Source organism: Vanacampus margaritifer, chromosome 1 (assembly GCF_051991255.1).
Source record: "Vanacampus margaritifer isolate UIUO_Vmar chromosome 1, RoL_Vmar_1.0, whole genome shotgun sequence".
In the NCBI taxonomy this organism is placed as follows: domain Eukaryota; kingdom Metazoa; phylum Chordata; class Actinopteri; order Syngnathiformes; family Syngnathidae; genus Vanacampus; species Vanacampus margaritifer.
The window spans coordinates 18,621,210-18,642,607 of NC_135432.1; the positions used below are offsets into that span (position 1 = coordinate 18,621,210).

A 21,398-nucleotide genomic window follows, 5' to 3' on the forward strand; every position below is an offset into this window, starting at 1 on the left:
GGGAGGAAACCGGAGTACCCGGTGAAAACCCACGCAAGCACGGGGAGAACATGCAAACTCCACCCAGGAAGGCCGAAGCCCGGACTCAATCTCACGTCCTCTGCACTGGGAGGCGGACGTGCTAACCAGTCAGCCACCGTGCTGTAAAGAAAGACCTATATATTCAAAATATAGTATTTTTTCCTTAAAATTGCATGAAATTAACGCCAATTTTCGCCTTATTAACGCCTCATCATAAAACAGGCACAAGAGGGCGGCCCATACTGTCGCGAGTACCAATACCTTGAAATAAGGCCTGATATTGGCCCAATACCAATGTCTGGTATCAGTATTCGCCCATCCCTATCCAAAATTGTAACTTTGATTACAAGATTAAATTGGGATCGGTTGGGATCTGAAAATGGCATGGCATAGTCTTCAGTCAGAGAAGAAAACTCCCTTTTGACATGTCCAAACCTGCCCCGCCTCAGCCTACATGACGTGCCCACAGCTAATATCCATCATGGCCTCTCACCAGAAATGAACATGCTGCTAGACAAAACAACTGTCAATTTGCTACTGTGAGATGGCTTCAGTGGCATTTAAAACAAAAGCAACAGCATTTTTTTTTGACTAAGCCACCAAAATTTTAGCCCATTAGTGCAATAGTACTTTGATTATGGTAAGCTTTTTTTTTTATATAGTGTAAGTTTGCATTTTGGCTCAAATTTAGAACATACTTAATTACCGTTATCATGTTACATTGATTCCATGTGATGTGACATGATAATATTACTATGACACAACTTTTTTAACTCATTCACTGCCATTGATGGTCATAGACGTCAAAAATTCATTTGAACTATTTCCATGAGTTAAACTTTTTTTTCTACTTTTGTTAACAAGAGTATGAAAACCCAAAACATTTTTGTACATTTAGAGCAGATATACAATTTGTGATTAATTGTGAGTTAACTAGTAAAGACATGCAATTAATTACGATTAAAAATTGTAATCACCTGATGCCCCTAATTTTTAATAATCTTTTCTTTTTCTCTGGCAATCTTTTTCTTTTTTATCGCGTCAGGCGGTTAAAATTTTTAAGTGTAATTAATCGCATGACTTCACTAGTTAACTCACGATTAATCACATTTTATATTTGTTCTAAATGTACAATAAAAAAAAGATCTAGGTTTTCATACTCTTGTTAACTAAAGTGGAAAAAAATTTAAACTACTAGAAATAGTTTAAATTAATTTTTGACATCTATAGCCGTCAATGGCAGTGAATGAGTTAACTTTGTATCTTATTTTGATCATTCATCATTAACTATATAAACCTAATGGAGGAATCATCATATTAATACGACAAGTCAAATAATCTGGATTTTAGAGGCCAATTGTGCTTGACTGCCTAATATAAGTACACCTTAAAAATTGTAGCTACTTATCAACTTCAAAGATCGATACACACAAAAAAAAATATGGTTCGTCTGGTCATATGCTTTAATGCCAGCCCAACGCATGCTACTGTAAAAAAAAACATATGCCATTAAGATTAACAGGAAAGTAGTCATTCATCTCCTGGTCAGCTTCTTGAGAAGACACAGTTTCCATATAAAGAAATGACCTATATGGAGACTTAAGTATTTAAATGGCATGAAAGCAGAGCAGTTTGAGGTCACAGCTGTCGTGGCTACTAGAAGGACACAATTAGGAAGCAGACACTACGTAACTTGCTGAGGCTAAAGTCATGTTAGCAGTTTGGTTGCATCTGTGATGGGAGGATGCCATAAGTTTGTTTTTCCTGCCAAACTCACAGTATGGGTCAAACAGACCTTGTTGTGTTACACTAGACCGTCAGGGCAGCAGGTTAAGCTCCAGGGATTGCCTGCGGGCCATATGGCGCTGACCCAATGCACATGCAGGTGATCTTGCGGTACTGACGTAAAAGCAGCTAGCCCAATGACATACTGTAGGTTATATACAGTTCAATAACATATAGAACATACTAAAAGAGAGAATATAATGGTAATGACCTACATCGAGGCCTACACAATTCTAGTGTTTATGATAGAAGAATAGTCTTAATGGACAAAATTGGGTGATAGTTGACCTCTTTTGAGTAACCGTGCTGCCAACAGAGAGACAGGCCAGCAGGCAGCTTGTGACCTGGATTGTTTACACCGTGAATTACAGTCGTATTGGTTTGCCAAACATGGAACATTGGGTCTCAATGTACTGTATTTCTTTATCCATCAGAGGAGCTCCACTCAATCTGCTGTAAAAGAATTATTTGCTCCTCCAATGATTTTTCTTTGTGTAATGAGCATTTACGGAATTTTGGTCAGATAATATGGCAAAATATGGTATCTATTGCCAGACATCTTAGAGACAGAAAATTGACAGTTACACCATGAGAAAGATGTAACCTAAATGTAAAGTCAATTCTATCGGCCATAAAATGAGTTTGATGTACAAGATAGACCTACCATGAAAAAGAGACCACATAAGGCACGGGGTCTATGATGTAAAAAAAAAAAAAAAAAGCAGGCATGCGAAGTTTCAAGTTTTCGAATCGTGTACATCAACATAAGAAACTGTAATAACCTGGCACAAAAAGACATGCTCATTTACCACCTTCCCGATTGATTTCATTGGAATTTTATATTTATGGCATGAAAGTGTTTTATATGTATATTCATGCTAGCAACACGTTTTATTTTAACGCGATTATGGCAACACAATGCTAACCAATGAGTTCATATTTTTAATTTTGGATGGCTAAAAGTAAAAAAATATATTAAGATAATTTAGTCTGTAAAAGCTAACTTCAGAAACAGTACGTGCTGACTTACAATGACAATGCAACTTCCAGTGGGTGTTAACAGGCCCATTAACTCATTCACTGCCATTGACGGCTATAGACGTTAAAAATTCATTTGAACTATTTCTATTAGTTTAACATTTTTTTCCACTTTTGCTAATAAAAAGTATGAAAACCTATAATTTTTTTATTGTACATTCAGAATAGATATACTATGTGTGATTAATCGTTAGTTAACTAGTGAAGTCATGTGATTAATTACAATAAAAAAATGTAATCGCCTGACGCCCCTAATTAAAAAAAAAAATATTATGAATGAGGGGTGTCAGACGTTTAAAATTTGTAATCGTAATTAATCGCATGACTTCAATAGTTGACTCACGATTAATCACAAATTTTATATCTGTTGTAAATGTACAGTAAAAAAGTTTTTTCTAGGTTTTGATAAATTAAATGAAAAAAATTTTAACTAATAGAAATAGTTCACATGAATTTTTGACGTCTATAGTCGTCAATGGCAGTGAATGAGTTAATCATCACCAAGAATCTGAATTTGTGTTAATAGAATTTAGTTATATTGTGAGTAACATGAAAGAGCTGCATATAATGGCAACTGCTCAATTTGGGTATGAGACGCTCGGGTTTAGGAATGATGCATGAAAAGCATTTATAAGAAAAAATCTAAGCTTTGCGCAGAATCCAGATGTCTCTGTAGACGAGCTGTGATCAAAACAATAATCATTCTTGGCTTACCCATGTAGCCAAGCCTCCACTTTGAAAAGGCTATAATGCTGCTGCCTATCCAGAAGAACTCATCCACCACATATGTTGATTTTGATTCAGCCACATCCTTGTCGTTGACGGAGAAGGCTCCTTTAGTTGGAGGTCCAGGGATGTCAACAGTTGCCACAGCAGCTGAGCACATCAGGGCCGAAGACATTGGGCCAATGGACAAGAAGTTTGTCTTCTTGTGGGCACTCATTGAGAATTACAGAAATTTTAAATTGGCTGAATATTATTCTCTCGGTCTGTTTTATTGAGTATCTTCAATCGATATCTCGTTTTTCATCCGTAGTATCACTCACTGGTTGGGTCCCATTTTCAATGTATTATCCAAAGAGGTGGGAAAAAGCCCACAGGAAGAATGCCTCTCACTGACTGTTTGGAATCAACAGTTGGTCAATAATCCTGTAATGTTATTGCTTCAGCAACCTTGCTTATTGCACTGCCATCTCCTTAATATTCCTCAATTGCAAAAACCCACAAAAAAAAAAAAAGGAAAAATCATCTCCAGCAGTTTGTTTTGAAATCTGCAATTTATCTCCATTCTGTGCCATTATTTCTTTCAAGAGTGCTGAAATTGCTGAGGTCTTCTGGAAGTAGCAGCGGTGTCAGGCAGGTAGAAGAGACGTGGAAGCACAGCACACAAATTGCAACTGCAACATGTGTGAGGTGGGTGGAAATCCTAAATCCCTTTGGAGCCATAATCCTAGTCTAAGAGATTTGCTAATGGTGTGGATTGAGACAGAATGACCCACAGAAAAAAAGATGGTAAAGAGGCAAGCTCTGAAATAAACGATTGTTGATTAAAAAAAGAAAAGCTTAATTTAAGGATCACAAACAACGCTATATAATCCATTCTTTAAATAAACTTGGAAAGACAATACGTCTTTTTCACACTTTAAACACCAGTCTGCTCTTTTTTCCAACGTGCCTTCATATTCATTAACAGTATTTTTCTAGATTTTCCAATCAAAGGGTTTGTATAACCACAAATAAATGAATGTGAGTGAGTGATGATATTCAAGTCCACTACTTTCATATTTGCCAGCTCAAACCACCACAGCACACATAGTGTCACGAGCATCAATTGTTGACTGAAACAGGTCAAGGTCTGATATGGTAGTCTGAGCACGGTGAAAGGTGTCAAAATATATTAAAACTCTGGAGTCCAGACTGCTACAAAACAGGTACAACACAGTTGCAAGATATGAATTGGAAATGGACGGCTTTAAAACAAATAAAGTAGGAATAAGGCTATTCACAGAATCAACCTCGAAAACAATAACGGAAAATAAATAACCCGCCACATCACTGTGTATTGTCTGACCAAAGATCCAGCAGTAGTCAAACAATTTCCTCTGCATTCTATCAATTTGTCAGATTGTTTCAATCTTCCAGCCAACTCCTGGAAGAACCCAATATGACATTTTCTCATTTTTCACCATTTGAGTTACTTGAGGCCCGTGCTCCTCCAGTCCACAAAGTCTCATAGAAATTGGCCAACTTTTTTTGTTTTTTGTGTAACACACAGATGCGTGTGCACACACACGCACACAAACACACGCATGCAAAAATATGACCTCCTTGCAGAACATAAATGGGCTGAATTTAGACTACACGATTTAATTGACCCAATTTGGATTTATTTTCTCCCATGTGGACGCATACATATGGCATGGCAAAGCAAGTTTAAAAGAAAAAGTTAACTAATAACAAGTGGCATCTTGTTTTAAACTAAAAATGTTGCTGTAACATTCTAAACATGAATGAGGAATCGCAAAATCAATCAGTTGTTTTAGTTGCAAAGACAACACATTCATTAACAGCAAAGTGAAGGACTAACAATAATTTCAAAATCCACAGGTGCTCACATGGTATAATATCAGAAATAGTTTCATAATATTAACTCTCAGTCCTCTGAGGACACTTCTTAACTGGTACAAACTTAGAAGTTAGGGGAGATTTTCATGCTTGTTTGGCCAGCTAGTGCTACCTTTTCACATGACTGAAGTCCTTTACCCGAATCTCACCAACCTTTTCCAGCTCCTGCTTTTCTCTGGTAGCAACAACACACAAGGCACACACACACGAACCTCTATTCTAGACAGCCAGCCGTTTTTTATTTGCCATCACACTCTTTAATGGCTGGTGACTGTGTTATTTTCACGTTTCACTCTAGTCTATAAAACATCATTGTGTATTAAAGTTACAGCAGCATTACTACACAGTATGCAGTACGCACATATATTTATTTATGACAATTACACACACAATACAACCATAACACCCGAGTTACACTAAGTCACCAACTAACTCTGTGTGTTATCTACTTGGAAAATATTAAAATAAAGTTCATTTTGACAACTGTGGGCACTGTAAACAGAGTGCTGCATTCACATAAGGTGCTCACCCATCCGTGCCTTCCTACCAACATCAACGCTGTGTAACACTTACAAAATAAATATCTAATAAATGTGAATCAATTATTCACAATGCAAGTGCATCTTACTTCTGGTTAATACGCTCTTAATAATTCTTGTACTCATGTGCGAACTTTCTGTGCACGGTAGGGTTTGATTTTTTTTGTCCCCCCTCCCACCTGTTAATTGGTTTCCAGGTGCTGTGACTCTGCAAATGACTCTGAATACAATAAGAGACTTGTGGTGTCCATGATGTCACCAGTGCGTTTCTGGAACTGGTACATTGGCAACATTGACAGCAGCAGCAGGGGTCTTAGCACCCGTTCACATGCCAAATGTCAATATAATTCAGACAGTGCATCATCACAGAACACACATAACAAACAAGGTCCCTGCAAAGGCAAAGTACGCTTAGCTGACACTAATTAAATAATTTAAATTAAAAAAAAAAAGAAAGGAGGGCACACTTTGTAGAGTGCAAATACCAAACTAAACATTTCATAAAAATATAGATTTCAATAGCTTGTTTAAGACATTCCATATTTTTGTTGCATGTACCCATAAGAAGACTAAAATGAATTGTCGCCAAATTGTATAAAGTGTTAAGAATTGTTGTCTTAAGCACACACCTTTAGCATTTTAAATTTCATAAATGTTCAGAAATTGATCCGCAGCTGGATCGTGATCCAGAGTTAATAAGTTGGACCTAGCCCATCAAACGAACATTTTGTACATATTCATCCAACCTCTGGGCATACCAGACAAGATGAAGACTAATTATTACAGCCTCTCATATGTGATTTTATGAAACACACATAAACACCCCCTGTAGTCAACTAAACTGCCACAGGCAGAGTGATGATTCAAATGAAAATTCTGCACACAAATAGAAGTCTCATAGATCCCTCGCACTCAAATCAGAACATCATCAGGGCAGCATGATGACAGGATTTATGCTTGTGTCAGCAAAGCTCAAAGTAGACTGTAAGTGGGACACGACTAGCATTAGCTCACCTCTGTCCAATTAAGGATTCTGTCACCAGCGAGCGCTAAAGAAGGTTTTACCTTCCCACTGTGTTATCTATAATTAAAGAGAGGTCCGGACTGACCTGAAATAGTGTGGAATGATCCGGATCAGCAGAGCCTTCCTGGAGCGAGAGCAGGCTGCAATCCATTCAGCTGTCACTTTAGTCACTTTTTGAAAACACTCTAGCTAGCCAACAATCACTCAGTTGCCACCGTCATGGGTACTCATTTTTCGTCTTTTCATTCAGAAACGTGCCGTAGTAGTAACCGATTAGAACAGGCAGTGAGTGAACGAATTGCTACAGCAGATTGAATTAATGCTGCATTAATTATTTTGGCAAGTGTTCGTGGGGATAAAAAAAAAAAAAACATATGGGCAAGGAATTTACAGACAACTCACCGTGACCACGATTGCCTTTTTTGCTTTTTCCACTTCGACATTTTGAAACGCTGTTTTCAAAAAGTAGGCCAAAATGCGATTTACTGCCCAGTTTTCGGACTTTTGGCCAAGTGATGTATTTATGAATTTTCGACGGCTTGTTGTAAAACCAATGATGCGTTGACTCGTATAAATTATGAATGTGTCGCATATTGTATGAATGCAACGAGGTGGAACTCCCTTCACGTTCACGTACGTCCTGCGTAAACGCCGAGTAGCGACGTAGCGTTCCATGACGTCATGACCAGGGACGCGCACGCACGTGCAATTCCCAAGAATGCCGCATTTGCGAACACACGGGAAATGAGAAAATTATTATTTAAAATTGTTACAATTATTTTTATTGACTTCTTTATTTGTCAGGGACAATATACATCAAACATAGTTACAAGATTGCAGCTGATGTGATGCATACAGTGTTTATAGGTACAGTTGTATGTTTACAAATAAACAATACAACCAATAAAAGAAGCACTCTCACATCCACACCTACATTCATTTAACAGAACTACTGAGAGAAATGAGAATAAGGGAGAACGTGCAAACACCCAGAATCAACCCCAAGACCTAAAAGTAGGCCGACGCCCAGGTGATTAATTTCACAGCCGTTCTTTCCTCATCAGCGGTTATTTTCGAGTCCTTCACTCACACGCAATTGACCATTAGTGAACCAATAGCCAAAAACTGCCTTCAAATCTGATTGCAGTTGATGAAGAATGGAAATGTCCGCTTTGGGTTTGTCAAAGTTGTCTAAGTTATTAAATCCTCTTCTCTTTATTGCCCAAAACAATTACCTCAGTTGTGTTTTGGTTTAATTGAAGGAAATGTTGGTTCATCGAGTTAATTAATAGCGCGTTAATTGAACTATTGTGACTTGGCTGACTTAGTTGCGTATCACCTGCCGGATAACCAACATTAGCGTTCTGAAGAATTTGATCCAAGCGTAGCATATACCGGCTGAACAAAAGAGGTTCAAGGCCTGACCCTTGAGGGACCCCACGTGTGATGGCTGTTTGATCAGATTTAAAACTTCAAATGGTCACAAAATAACTCATTTTTTTCCAAATTGGACCTGAACCATTTTAGGACTGCTTCATTTAGACATACCCGAGTTTCCAAATATTCAACAATATGTGATCTATTGTTTCAAAGGTTGCAATGTGATCCAATAGCACTAAATTACACCTTTCCTCCATCATTTGTTCAGTATTATTAAATTTAGTACTTTCATACCAGCTGACTCTGTACTGTGTTGAGGTCAGAAACCTGATTAAATTTATTGAAAAGTCAATTTGAGTTAAAGAAATTACTGAGTTGATGTAAAAAAACAACAACAAAAAAACACTTTCTCAACAATCTTGGTTAAGAAGGGGAGGTTTGAGGGGTCTATAATTTGCTCACAAGAATTCTCTCTTTTAGAAGTTGCTTGATGGCAGCTACTTTCATAGGTTTAGAAAAACACACATGACTGAACTGAGCAATTGGCAATTGATTACACTGGCATAAATAAAAAAATAAAAATTCAAGTGCCAAAGATATTTTAATGGTTTGTGGGTAACTTGGGGCCACTGACTCCGAAATTGATCTGCTTCTTTGAATTGGCTGTAGTTTTTTGGGATAGTAACATTTTTGACAATTAATAGATTGATAATCAATGTGATGTGACAGTTTACAAAATATATTTTGAGCGTTAGTAATAAACACCGGTAGTGTTTGTGCTTGTATGTCACCTGTATTTGCATTTATTTACATGCACTGGTAATATTGCCTAATTTTCTGAATTTTTGCTTGATTTTCATATAAAATATGATTTGCATATAGAAGGCTCCTTGCAATGAGAGGGAGAAAGAGGGGGGGAGAGAGAGAGAAGGGGGAGGGACAGAGGGAGGGAGGGAGGAAGGGAGGGAAGGAGAGCCCAACAAACTCCCTCACTCCCTCTTAGCGGCTATAAATAAAACAGCGAGGAACATTACATCAACCTCTGCATGAACGCAGGACATATCAGGGGCAGACCATCTCCATCTGTGACAATGTGCTGTCCTGTAATTATTATAATCATCATAATTCAAAATAATTTTAGATAGCAGATTAGCAGACTAATGGATCACCACGATCATGATAATGTGATATGTTACAGTCGATCACTTTCTAATTGGTGAAAAAAAAAGGCTTGGCCAAAATATTGAGCAAGGATATTTCCACTGGGGTTTTTGAACAAGTGCTGAACAACTTGTTTCCATTGTTCTAGGCACTGAATGAACGTAACTGTGTGTGCAGTTACCAAACCATGTAACAGTGCCAGATGGCATCGTGGCACAGAGAAGGCAGAGGCCTGCTGGTTGGCTCTGCAGGGGAATGATCCCAGCTTGTGTGTGTTAGTGAGTGTGGTGGTTTCAGTGCAGAAGATTAGCTTCTGCAGAATCCCGTAAACCTGTCTGATGTTTTAGGAGACGCACATTAGGTGGCCAATTGGAGGCAGGGGCAGAAGGGGCTGCTGCGTAAATCTGCTCTCAAACTGCTGTTGACACTTTTGTCTAAAAACACAGTATAAAGACAACAGGGGTTCTTCTAGTATCTTGTTTCAGACCACACATATTCAAACGCCTAAAGAGAAACATAGACACAGGACAGATAATCTAATCTCACATTAGACCTTTAATTGTGCATGTACACTTGTCTACATCGTGTACAGTATGACTTAAATCCAATTTAATTATCCACATCTATTAATATGGTTGCTCCCATGATGACCTTTATCAGATGAAGGTCATAAGAAATTAATGTTTACAAAGTGGTGTCAATTGTGAGCCTGATTTGGTTACATCAGACAGCAAAAGTTTTCATGGCAGTAACTAGCCATTTTTTTTGATATAGTGTAATGTTTGTCCTCATTAGGGTCGCTGCTGAGCTGCTGCTGCGTGATCCTAACCCAATACATCAGCAACCACTGCGACCCAATAATTAGTGTTGGTCTGGCCCAAAATTGGTGCTGCGTCAGTATTTATGGCCACGACTGCTTTATGTATGGATCGGACTACTCTCCAGATCAGGGGACGCACAAAATACAAAGCAGTGTAGTAAATATAAATGTTTATCTAGCTGATTATCTTCCTGGATTCGTCTCATCTTTGAGATGTCTGCTCCAAATACTCAAAAATATAAAACATTTTCTTTTTGAAAGGGGTGTGGCGGATAGGCCACCACATTTACATGCGCAGAAATAAAACTTGTCTGCTGCAAGATAAAATTGCATATTCTTCTTTTTCACTTTGAACTGATTGGTTTTGCCGAAAAAGGTAAAATTCAGAGGGAAAAAATGATAATCATGATATTTATATATTCAAGTCACCATTTAAAATGAGATAAGAAATCTCGCTAGGAGATTTTCAAAAGCTCTTTTCAGATTGGAACTCTCTCCAACCAGTATGGCCGTGAAGAACAGAATTTGTGCAAGTCAAGTACACACTTTCTATTCCCAACCGGCAGCCATTCTCAAGTCATCTCTATTAATTTGGCTTGAAATTTTAATTGTACGTATAAATGATAGATGTTGACAAAGATGAAAAATCAATCAATCAAAAAATCATCTTTAAAATGCTACCCAAGGTGTGCTTAGCAATTAAAACATCCATAATAGAATAAAAAGAGAAAAAACACCCATGGATGTCTGTAAAGAGGACCAGACGTAGTACGTCGGCCTAGTGGTTAGGCTGTCTGCCTCACAGTTGAGAGATTCTGTGTTCAAATCTCGCCTCAAGCCCTCCTGTCAGGAATTTGCATGTTCTCCCAGTGTTTGAGTTTTCTTCTTTTTCTTCTAGGTTGATAGAAGGAATCGAAATAGTCCATAGGTGATTTTTTTTATATATTTTTTTTTACTATACTTGGCCTGCAATTGGCTGACGACCAGTCCATGACCCTAATGAGGACAATCTCTTTGCAAAACGGAGGGATGATGGACCAAAAGCAATTCTCTAAAACAAATGAATATTTAAAGATTATGGTTAATTTAGTCTACAGCTGCCCAGATGTGTCAACATTTAGACGATGCTAATACAGAATTTAGAAAAGGCCTGTTCAATGCTAAACAAGCCAGCATTTAACAGGAAACAAAATATGCGATGTAAAGTCAGAAAGTCCCACGAACCTGAACAGATTAAGCTGTAGAAGATGGATGGATGGTATGTGCATGCATTTTGTACAAATAACTCAATGATTATGTATCTGCAGACTGTAAGGTCAGATTTGAGATAGAAGACACATCATATTATGAGTTGATGCCGTGGTGAGTTTTGAGAGAGAAAGTAATAAAAATCAACAGAGAAAATGATTAAATAACTTGAAAAGGGAACACAAGGGGCCCATTTGAGAAGCCAGTGAAAAATGTACTTTTAATTGGTAGGGGATCGATACAAGGTTGCTATAATTGTGTTTTGTCACCATTGCAAAGTCAACAGGATGTTGTTGGAGACAGGAAAGCTGTTGAGTGGAAGGCCAGCGAGATGTGAGATGAACAGGAACAGTCGGCCATGTGTGAGCACCGTCCCTCTGCTCTGATAGCTTTCATTCACACATACGACTAATTGCGTGCCATGGCAAATTCTATTGACCCACGCGTCAATCATTTTACAACTCCTTGCAAGTGCTTCATTCTGCCGGCCCTGCAGGCACATCTCCAATGACAAAAATAATGTTTTGACATTAACTTCCATGTGGAGGCCTTGTGATGTCTGCACGTGGAAGAGAAGGAAGTGAAAATGCTTCTTCTAATCAAAATCAAAATGAGATAAGGAACCATTTGGCATTTCATTGGTCCTTTGACATTTAAACTACAGTCTCGTGTATGCAGCAGCCTACACGCTCTCATGGCACCCAGACATGAGTCTTTGCTTTTGAACATAGGACTAGAATCATCTTTTTTGTCATGTCCTGGTTCTCTGCCTGACTGTCTTCTTGGGGATTGTTGGTGGGCGGAGTCTACTGTGTCGCACTTGCTGTCAATTATCATCATTTGGGTTTTTAGACATGGTAGAAGCAGGAGGAAGACGCCGCGTATTGTATTGCATTTCTCATTCCTCGTATGTTGTCGTGTTTAACCTGGCTGTATTTAACATCTTTTATGTTTCCATTGATAAATGTAAATATTTCTAACATTGTGTGTTCTCTTGTGTTTCTACCTTGTGTAGTTAGATTATGCGTGTTTATGTCTGGGTTATGCAACCTCCTTCCACCTCTTTGAGTTTGTTGTATTTGAAAGTTGTCATTTTACGTTGACCTTTTGTTTGTTACTTGTTCTTGTTTCTAACCTGATTCTTTGGTTGAATAAATTCTGATTATTTGCTCTATTTTTCTTTTTCTTTTTGCTGAGTTTGTTTTGAGGTCCAAGATTTGGCATTTACATCATCTTCACCCTTTTCTTGCCATAAGAAAAGAATATGACAACAAACGCTGAGTCATGCTTCACAACTTCTATCAACATAAGAAAAAAAACACGAAATAGTTTCAGGGGAATAACATTAGATATTGATCAAGCCTAACTGGCACAGCTTTTCTTACACATAAACCCAAAAAGAAGTGCACACGCAAAGAAGATTTGAGCAACTTGGATTAATCAATCATCACAACAAGCAAAAACTAGCAGTAACATGTTAAGAGAGTCACATGAATAAAGTATGACATATGTGCTGTATGTCCTTGAGCCTATTTAGTTTATTTCCACTTGCAGAATCAGCAAGCTAGAATTTTTAAAACGCATCCTCACAAAAACACACTGGTAAGTATTGTTGAACTTTTCAACCTTTTCAAAACTTTTAGAAATTATAGTACATGAGCAATTTCACTGACTTAGATTGCTGCCCATGAGCTACAATTTCATTGTAGCCATCAAGTTGCACAAATGACTGATATTTGATATTTTTTGTCTGTGCCATGTCAACTAGAAAGAACCTGAAAACCCAAAAGTATATTTTACATGTTAAAATACCACCAACATAGACACATGCACTAAACAAGTAATTTGGGTCTTTACCTGATCCAGATCTGTTTGCCATCGTGGCCTCCTTCAAGTTTTCACATCATTTCAAAAAGTGAGCCTGTGGTGTAATTCTTCTTTGCCGGGCCAACAGCAAAATTCAAAGTCAGAGATGAGGGGTCTCTTATTGTACTGTACATGATGCCACAGAACTGCCAGGACTACCCACCGAGAGCAGTCGTCAGTATTCCCTTCAACAGCGCTGCACTTGAGGTCACAAAACATGTCTCATAGTTAACCGATGCATTCCTGTCACAGAGCTGCTAATGAAACACCAGCATGTGTGGAGGCTTATGGAGCCACGGCTTCCAGGTATCGCGGCCGGTTACTCTTTGAGAGGTGAGAGCCTAGATTCACTTTCTCACACAGAACTCCTTTACTTAAAGCTGAAATATTACGATACGATACGATACGATATACTTTTATTTTCCCCGTGGGGAACTTTTTCCTGGACTCCGTCCAGCTGCAGTTTATAGTAAAGAGAAAACAACAGAATAGAAAGAGATAAAATTAAAAATTAAATAAATAAGAAGTGCAGCAATAAGTAGAAGACTTCCCAGAAGTCTTCACAGAAGTATACATGTGTAGAGAAGTACAGACGCTCCCCTACTTACGAACATTCGTGTTACGAACAACGGTACATACGAACATGTCTGCGCGCATGCGCGCATGTCAAAAAATGTTCGGAAAGAGATGCTGTAAGTTAGATTTTTTATTGCGCACCTTTTTCCGAGTACTGTAGTGCTTCTTTCCGCCGCTAATACCGACGCTTGGCGCTGTGAGAGCTCACCCAGCATTGGAGGCTCAGCAACGTGTCGAGGAGGAGGAAGAAGAAGAAACGCCTGTCGCTCATAGATAAAGCCATCGCACTCTTCGAGCAGCAAGACCCAAATATTGAACGTTGCACAAAGGTTGCAAATCAATTGAATGATGCCATACAGTGCTACCGCATCATTTATGATGAAAAAAGAAAACTGTGCAATCGTCGTTAGATCGCTTCTTTTGGCCAGTTTCTAGTAAATCCTCCAAGGAAGATACTCATCAACCCTCATCTTCTTCTCCGCGACCCTCAACTTCTTCCTACATTGAAGTTACGGAGGAGGAAGTAACTTTTGAAGCCCATTCCAGCGACGACGAAGAACCTCTCATGATATAAAATCCTCCTCTTACTCCTCCTCCTCTCCTTAAGCATCGAGTACATCTTCCAAAAGTAAGTTAAACTTCATTTTATTTATCTTATTACGTACATGTACATACTGTGTGTGTCTCTCGCTCTCTCTCTCTAACATACGTAGTACAGTACTGTACGTATTCTCTTTAAACATAAATTATAATACAAAATATAGCACTGAGGCAACTTACGAACAAATTCACCTTACGAACGATCGCTCGGAACGTAACTCGTTCGTAAGTTGGGGAGCGTCTGTACATTGCACACACACCCATATACACACACACATATACACACTCCTATATCTATATATACACACACATGAGTATGTACACAACATTGCACCATATATCTTAACTGAGTTAATGTCGGTTGTTAAGCAGTTTGATGGATGTCGGCAGGAATGAGTTTTTGTAGCGGTTCAGCCTGGTTCTGGGGGTCCTGAATCTCCTGCCGGAAGGCAGTAGCTGGAGCTCATGATGCAGGATGTGAGTCGGGTCATTAACAATTTTCTGTGCCAGTCCGGTGACGGACCGCTCATAAAGCATCTGTTTTTTTTTTCTTCAATTACCTGATTAAGCAGTTCTCAAGAGAGAGAGAGAGCGTGGCAACTTTATTCTCGTAATACAGTATTGCGGCTTTTGACTCATATTAACACTTCAGTTTTGAAACATTACTATTTCCCGTACAACTAGACTATTGCAACTTTTGTAAATGATTAGTTTAGGAAATGTTGGTTGCGCTTTTTGTATTAAAGAAGTCAAAGTAATTAAGATGTTCATGAAGACCGAGCAAATAGAAAGTGACAAGATGCAGTCCATGGACATAACAAATACAAATTACATAACTTATAGATACATATTAATAGATATGGATACACAGTTCTTTTTTTTTTTGTCTCACCTGTTTCAATGCAGCCAAAGTGTAAAGTAAAAAATAAATAAATGACAAGATGAATGATTACAGTATCTTCACAATACGATGAAATTAAAAGATTTTCGCAGCTGGCAAAACAATTTATGTTGGATTTTTTTTGTCTATGCTAGTACTGTCAAGCAATTAACAATTTTAACTAATTAATCACATATTTTTAATCACATATTTTTTCATAATTAATCATGATTAATTATAATAATCACATTTTTCTACTCCTTCTACTTCTTTCTACAAAGCTTTTAACAGATATTTACTTGAGTGAAAAACTGAGATGATACACCAAAGACATACAACTAATATGCTATTTGAATGGGCTCTTTGCACAAAGCCAATACTTCCTGAACTCAATACCACTTCTTCATTGCCCGTCTTTCATGATTGGGCAAACTGATTAATCCAGGTGCGTCTGACCATTGTCGTTGTGGTCACTGTGGTCAGGCCCACCTGGATTTGTGCAAAGAGCCCATTTGGCTTTGTAACATGTACAAATTGCTTGGAATTTCTCCAACAAATTTCAAGCAAGTAAAACTGAAAGTAAAACTACCTATGTCCGTGTTTGTCCATCTTAGCGCCAGTGGCTAAGTGGAAGTAAATAAAGTAAATAAACCTGACTTAAAAAAAAAAATCAATGCATTAAATAATTTAAATTAATCTCCAGAGTCAATGCTTTAATTTTGACAGCAATAGTTTATACAAAATTAGCATGTTGTTGGTATGCACGATAAATACATACTGTACATGATACATTTTGTATAACCGATAAGAGCAAAACTAAAACAAAACGATGGTAGCATGTTCACATAATAAACATGCTCAATAGACACCCAAAACAGTCGACGTACACTTTGGGGTTGCATGTGAGCTGGAGCCTATCCCAGCTGACTTGGGACAAAAGTCCAGGACTGAAGCCAGGCAATCCCCTGTTGGCACATCGACAGTGGGACAAGCGACCACTCACAATCACATTCACACCTAAGGACAATTTAGAGTCCTTTATGGAATGTGGCAGAAAACCCACGCAAGCGGGTGGAGAACACGCAAACGCCACACAGGAGCCAGAGCTGAGATTCAAGCTCGGCAGACACCAGCTCTAAATTGAATTTTATTCAACTACAACCATAGAGAAGACTTTGATACACCTTTTGTATTGGGTCTCATTAGACAATGAGGATGAACGTAATTGCGGCCAGTGACAGTACATTCTTTCACTGTTGCCTTTTTACATCTGTGTCACAGTTTTGAGATTCTGGGTCCATGTTGGCAAGTTGCTCCAGTTTCCTCCCACATTTTAAAAACATACTGTACATGTTTGCATGTTAATTGAAGACTGAATTTTCCACAGACATGATGTAGTACCTTTGGAATGGCTGGTGACCAGTCCAGGGCTAGTCTAGGTCAGGGGTAGGCAAGTTCGGTCCTAGAGAGTGTTAGATATTATTAACATTTAAATTCTTTATTTTCATATATTAACCATTGTTATACATTATTAACATCTTAATTCTTTATATTAACCATGTTGAAAGGTTTTATAGACGTGTAAAGCAAGTAGTGTTGAACTCAGTATAATTTGACCTTAAGCTGGGACATATTATTTGGTCTAGAAGTTCCTTCTCTGTGGGAAAACACATTTGGTCCTTGAGAACAGAATCTGTTTCGAACACGCACCCCTGACTCTGTTTTCGCCATCGCTCATGGAAAAGTACCCAGAGAGTATGTTTTGTCTACAAATGAAAGAGAGGCGGTCGGTTTTAACTATAAGAAGCCATTTTACATGCGGAAGAGACACATTCGGCGCTCTGAATTCCACCTGTTAAGTGATGAATTGGAGTCTGTTACGATGTCCAGAGATCTCTGTCAGATTAAAATCATTTTTGCAAAGGTGTTTTTTCTTACATTAAATCTGTCTTCAAGTTTTGGAACACGCAAAGAGGACAAGATATTTTATTCCTCTTTCAAGAGCCGCAGTCCTGCATGTTTTTGACGTCTCCCTCCTCGAACACAGCTGAGAGGCTCCTGCAGAACGTAATTATGAGCGGATGATTTGAACCACCTGGGTTGGAGGCAGGAAACACCGAAAACATGCAGGACTGCGGCTCTCTAGGACCGAACTTGCCTATCCCTGGTCTAGGTTGTACCCCCGTCTCTCATCCAAAGTCATCTTGGATAGACTCAGATCACCCGTGAGGCAAATGAGAACAAGCAGGACAGAAAATGGGAAAGAGGAATAATAAGTTGAATTTATAGAGTGCCTGTCAAGGACACTTAAATGCAATGGCACAAAATGGCAAATGAATATACAATTCAGCAAATGTTCCTAGTACGTCGCATGAATACTCTCAGATCAAAAAAGTAGGCCAGACCACAAAATGGTAAGAGTGCATTCCGACATTTCAATGTGGGATCTAGAATGTCGGTGTCAGTCATTTCAGTCTGAGGTTGATAGATAGTGCCATGATCATTCTAATCAAATAACATAAAAATAGATGATTTTAATCACTTGATAAAAATGCCAAATACGGGACACAATTTCATTAATATCCGTAAAGGACAACAATATTTGAGTTAATAATAAATGGCGGTGGTCCTGTGAAGCATGTAGATAGCACGTCTCCTTCAGAATCAGAGGTTTTGAAATTGAATCTCAGTTCACTTCATTAATCATCAGTCTATAATGATCCAACCTTCCCGATGAGCAATTTAGAAAAAGTGCCAGGTTGGTTTTGGCATTTGAAACCATTTAATGAATAATAATAATTAGGGTATAGTCAGTGCATTATTGTTTTCATCTAAGTTGTTTTAATTTAGTTAAACAAGAAGTAACGCTAAAGTTAATGTTTGGGCAACAGTTTTGTATTGAGCTAGTACAATCAAATTGTGAATGAGAGATGAGTGTGGATGGCTGAATAAGAAGCAGACAAAACATTGAATAGGATTTGAATTTGTTTGCATCGTCTTGTTCCTGCTTAAAGCCATAGTTCAAAGATTTCATTTCAGAAGATGTGGAGATGTGCAATAAACATACTTACTACCTTTTAGAATTGAAAAGCTTTGTAGTAACGTCGGCAAGCCTTCTGATGTGAGATTCTTTGATACAAATGTCTTTGCTGCCACTTTTTGCATTTTGTTGTGTAATGTGATGAGGCTATTTGTGGCACATTTTCTTCCTTCCTTCCATATTTGGTCTGTCCGACCAAAAGTACAATTTAACCTGTGAGTCTCTTGCATTAGACAAGAGCTGGTGTACAAATGTACTGAGCACATTCTGTGCATTCTCATGTGAATTATTGCACATCGACATTATCTTACCTTATGCAACATCCAGACGGTGCTTTTAAAGATGACAGAAGTGTACTCCCTTATAAGCAAATGTATAAGTGGTGAACACCTAGGGATAAATGTTTGCTTAGTTGCGAATGAAAAATGATGGATGGGACATTAAAAAAACATTTCTTACATCCAGAATTGTTGAATTTACATTTGGGAATATAAATCAGAAAATACCAAATGGAAAAAAATCTTGGTTCCATTCAGTGGATCTAGAAGGTCTACATACACAATATACCTTGCGATGTCCCAAACAAGATTTTTTGACTTCCGCTACGATTTTTTTTAACGGTGTGCTCTTTTTGATACCGATACAACACTGATCCTTTTTTTATTTTTTATGTTTTTTATTTTATTTACTTCAACCCTAAGTAGTGGAAGGAATCATAAACAGATTGAAATAATTTTTATATAGCTCCGGTAGCACCGTCTCTGTAATGTAGTGTTGAGATGGAAGCTACTCTAAAAAGTTCATTTGTAAATGAAAGCCAGTGTTTTCCACTGTTTGACAATCTAAAACAATGAATTTGACAATCCTCTGTGTTATTTTCTTGGACTCTTGGTTAAAGTAAGCCCTACTGGTTCCACCACAAGAAACTGCATGTTTACAGCAATTGCAGCTCATTTTGTTGTAGTGAAAAGTAATTCTGCACAACAGACATGGTGGCATTATGATTTACGGCAACTGGAAAGCGGGTCGACGCGGAAAAAAAGGTTTCGGTCCAATCTTGTTACTAAAATCCGATATTGAGTATTGACTCGAGACATCCCTAAACAGACCATACGATAGATACGAACATTACAATAGTGTAGATATAAGATGCCCATGCCTATGGCAACATTACAGCTTGTATGGGCAACGTGTTCCATGTTTGTGGACGACACGAAAACCAAAATATCATGGATGCAAGTTATGTATTGATCGCACACGCTTCGGCGTTCACAAAAAAAGTGAATGTTGCTACTTTGCACTGGTAGTCGATCGCCGATCACATTAGCAATAGCAGCTAGCTTTGTTGCACCATCCATCACCGCAAAGAGTTTTACAACTGGCCGGGTCGCTGTTTGGTCCTGTACCGGACATTCCGATTTGATCAATGTAGCATTCTGTAGCATTGTACAGTAGGCTATTTCTTTTTTGAGGCGGCCGTGGCTCAGGGGTAGAGACGGTTTTCCAGTAAACAGAAGGTTGTCTGTTCGACTCCCGCTCTCTCCAAATCATGTGTCCTTGGGGAAAGACATTGCCCCCAGTGCTTCTCAAACTGGTGTATGCATGGTGTGAATTTTTGGTGGTGGTCGGAGGGGCCGTAAGCGCACACTGGCAGCAATGGTTCCATCAGCCTGCCACAGGGCAGCTGTGGCTGCTAAAGTAGTTTGCCACCAACAGAGTGTGAATGTGTGAGTGCATGAATAATGTATCCAATGTAAAGCGTCTAGAAAAGTGCTATATAAATCTGATGCATTATTATTTAACATCATTTACAGCTCAGCAGACAGTGTTTCAATATTCATTTGATGTCAATTTTCTTCTTTGTGTCTAAAGTCTTCTTCTTCTTTCATTTGTCATGTATGTCATTACGGGTGACTGAGACACCACAGTTGAATAAAATGAATGACTTTAGAACAAGATAAACTCTCAAACTCTGGTTAAATAGTAAGAAACCTTAAATGTTACTTGAAGCACTGTTGTATTCTATTTCAATTTTTGCACTTCACTGTATTCATTGAAAAGACGTTGCACAACTACATACTGTATTTTGATTGGGACGTTTTCTGTGGTCCCTGGATATTTGTGTTTTATTTTATTCTTATTTTTAAAATTAATTTATTGTGTGTCCTATATAAAATCTGCATTTTGTGAATACATAAAAAAATATAACAGAAAATTGCCATTAATTTCATGTAATCTTAAGGAAAATGTGAATTTGGGATATATAGGGTAAAAAGTATTTCATGCATTATATATATACAGTAAATTCTGGACTTAAGATGCTACTTTTTTCCCTTGCATTCGACCCTGCAGCTAATACAAAGGTGCGGCTTATCCATCAGATCACAATGGGGCGCACTACAAACGACGCGCAAGAGCATCAAGCAGAGCAAAACAAACCAAGTGAGCCCAAATACAGTAGGAGCGACAGAACGAGAGAGAGATAATTTGCGCCCTCATTATGGAAAAAAAAGTAGCGGGAACCCGGTAACATTAAAATGCCTGCAGCTGGGTGTGGCTTATATTTGTAACAAACTCGAGTATTTCCCAAATTTAGCTGGCGCGGCTTATGGCCAGGTGCGCCTTATGGTCCAGAAATTACGGTATATTTTTAAAATTAATCGGTTCATTAATCATTTTTTTTTCTCCTGCCAACATAGGAATCGGCCTCCATAAAATCCATATCGGTCGGGCCCTAGTTTTAACAAATATGACAAAAACGTACATATATTTTTTAATTGCAAAGACCATTGTTA

The 21,398-nt window shown here is 38.2% G+C and overlaps 1 protein-coding gene across 14 annotated transcripts in view; it reads right to left on the minus strand.

Annotated features, from left to right (window-relative positions):
* Positions 1-21,398, minus strand: part of plch2a (phospholipase C, eta 2a) — a 145,007-nt gene that overhangs the window by 42,271 nt on the left and 81,338 nt on the right. For 9 of the 14 annotated variants that reach the window (XM_077579804.1, XM_077579785.1, XM_077579902.1 and 6 more), the window contains exon 1: positions 3,559-4,231. The exons of 3 other annotated variants lie outside the window; for them this stretch is intronic. In XM_077579804.1, coding sequence (XP_077435930.1) covers positions 3,559-3,787 — 229 coding nt within the window. In that variant the 5' untranslated portion in view covers positions 3,788-4,231. Of the gene's footprint in view, positions 1-3,558; positions 4,232-7,117; positions 7,137-7,434; positions 7,649-21,398 lie in introns of those variants that run through there. 2 more of the 14 variants (XM_077579794.1, XM_077579831.1) reach the window with 2 other exon arrangements.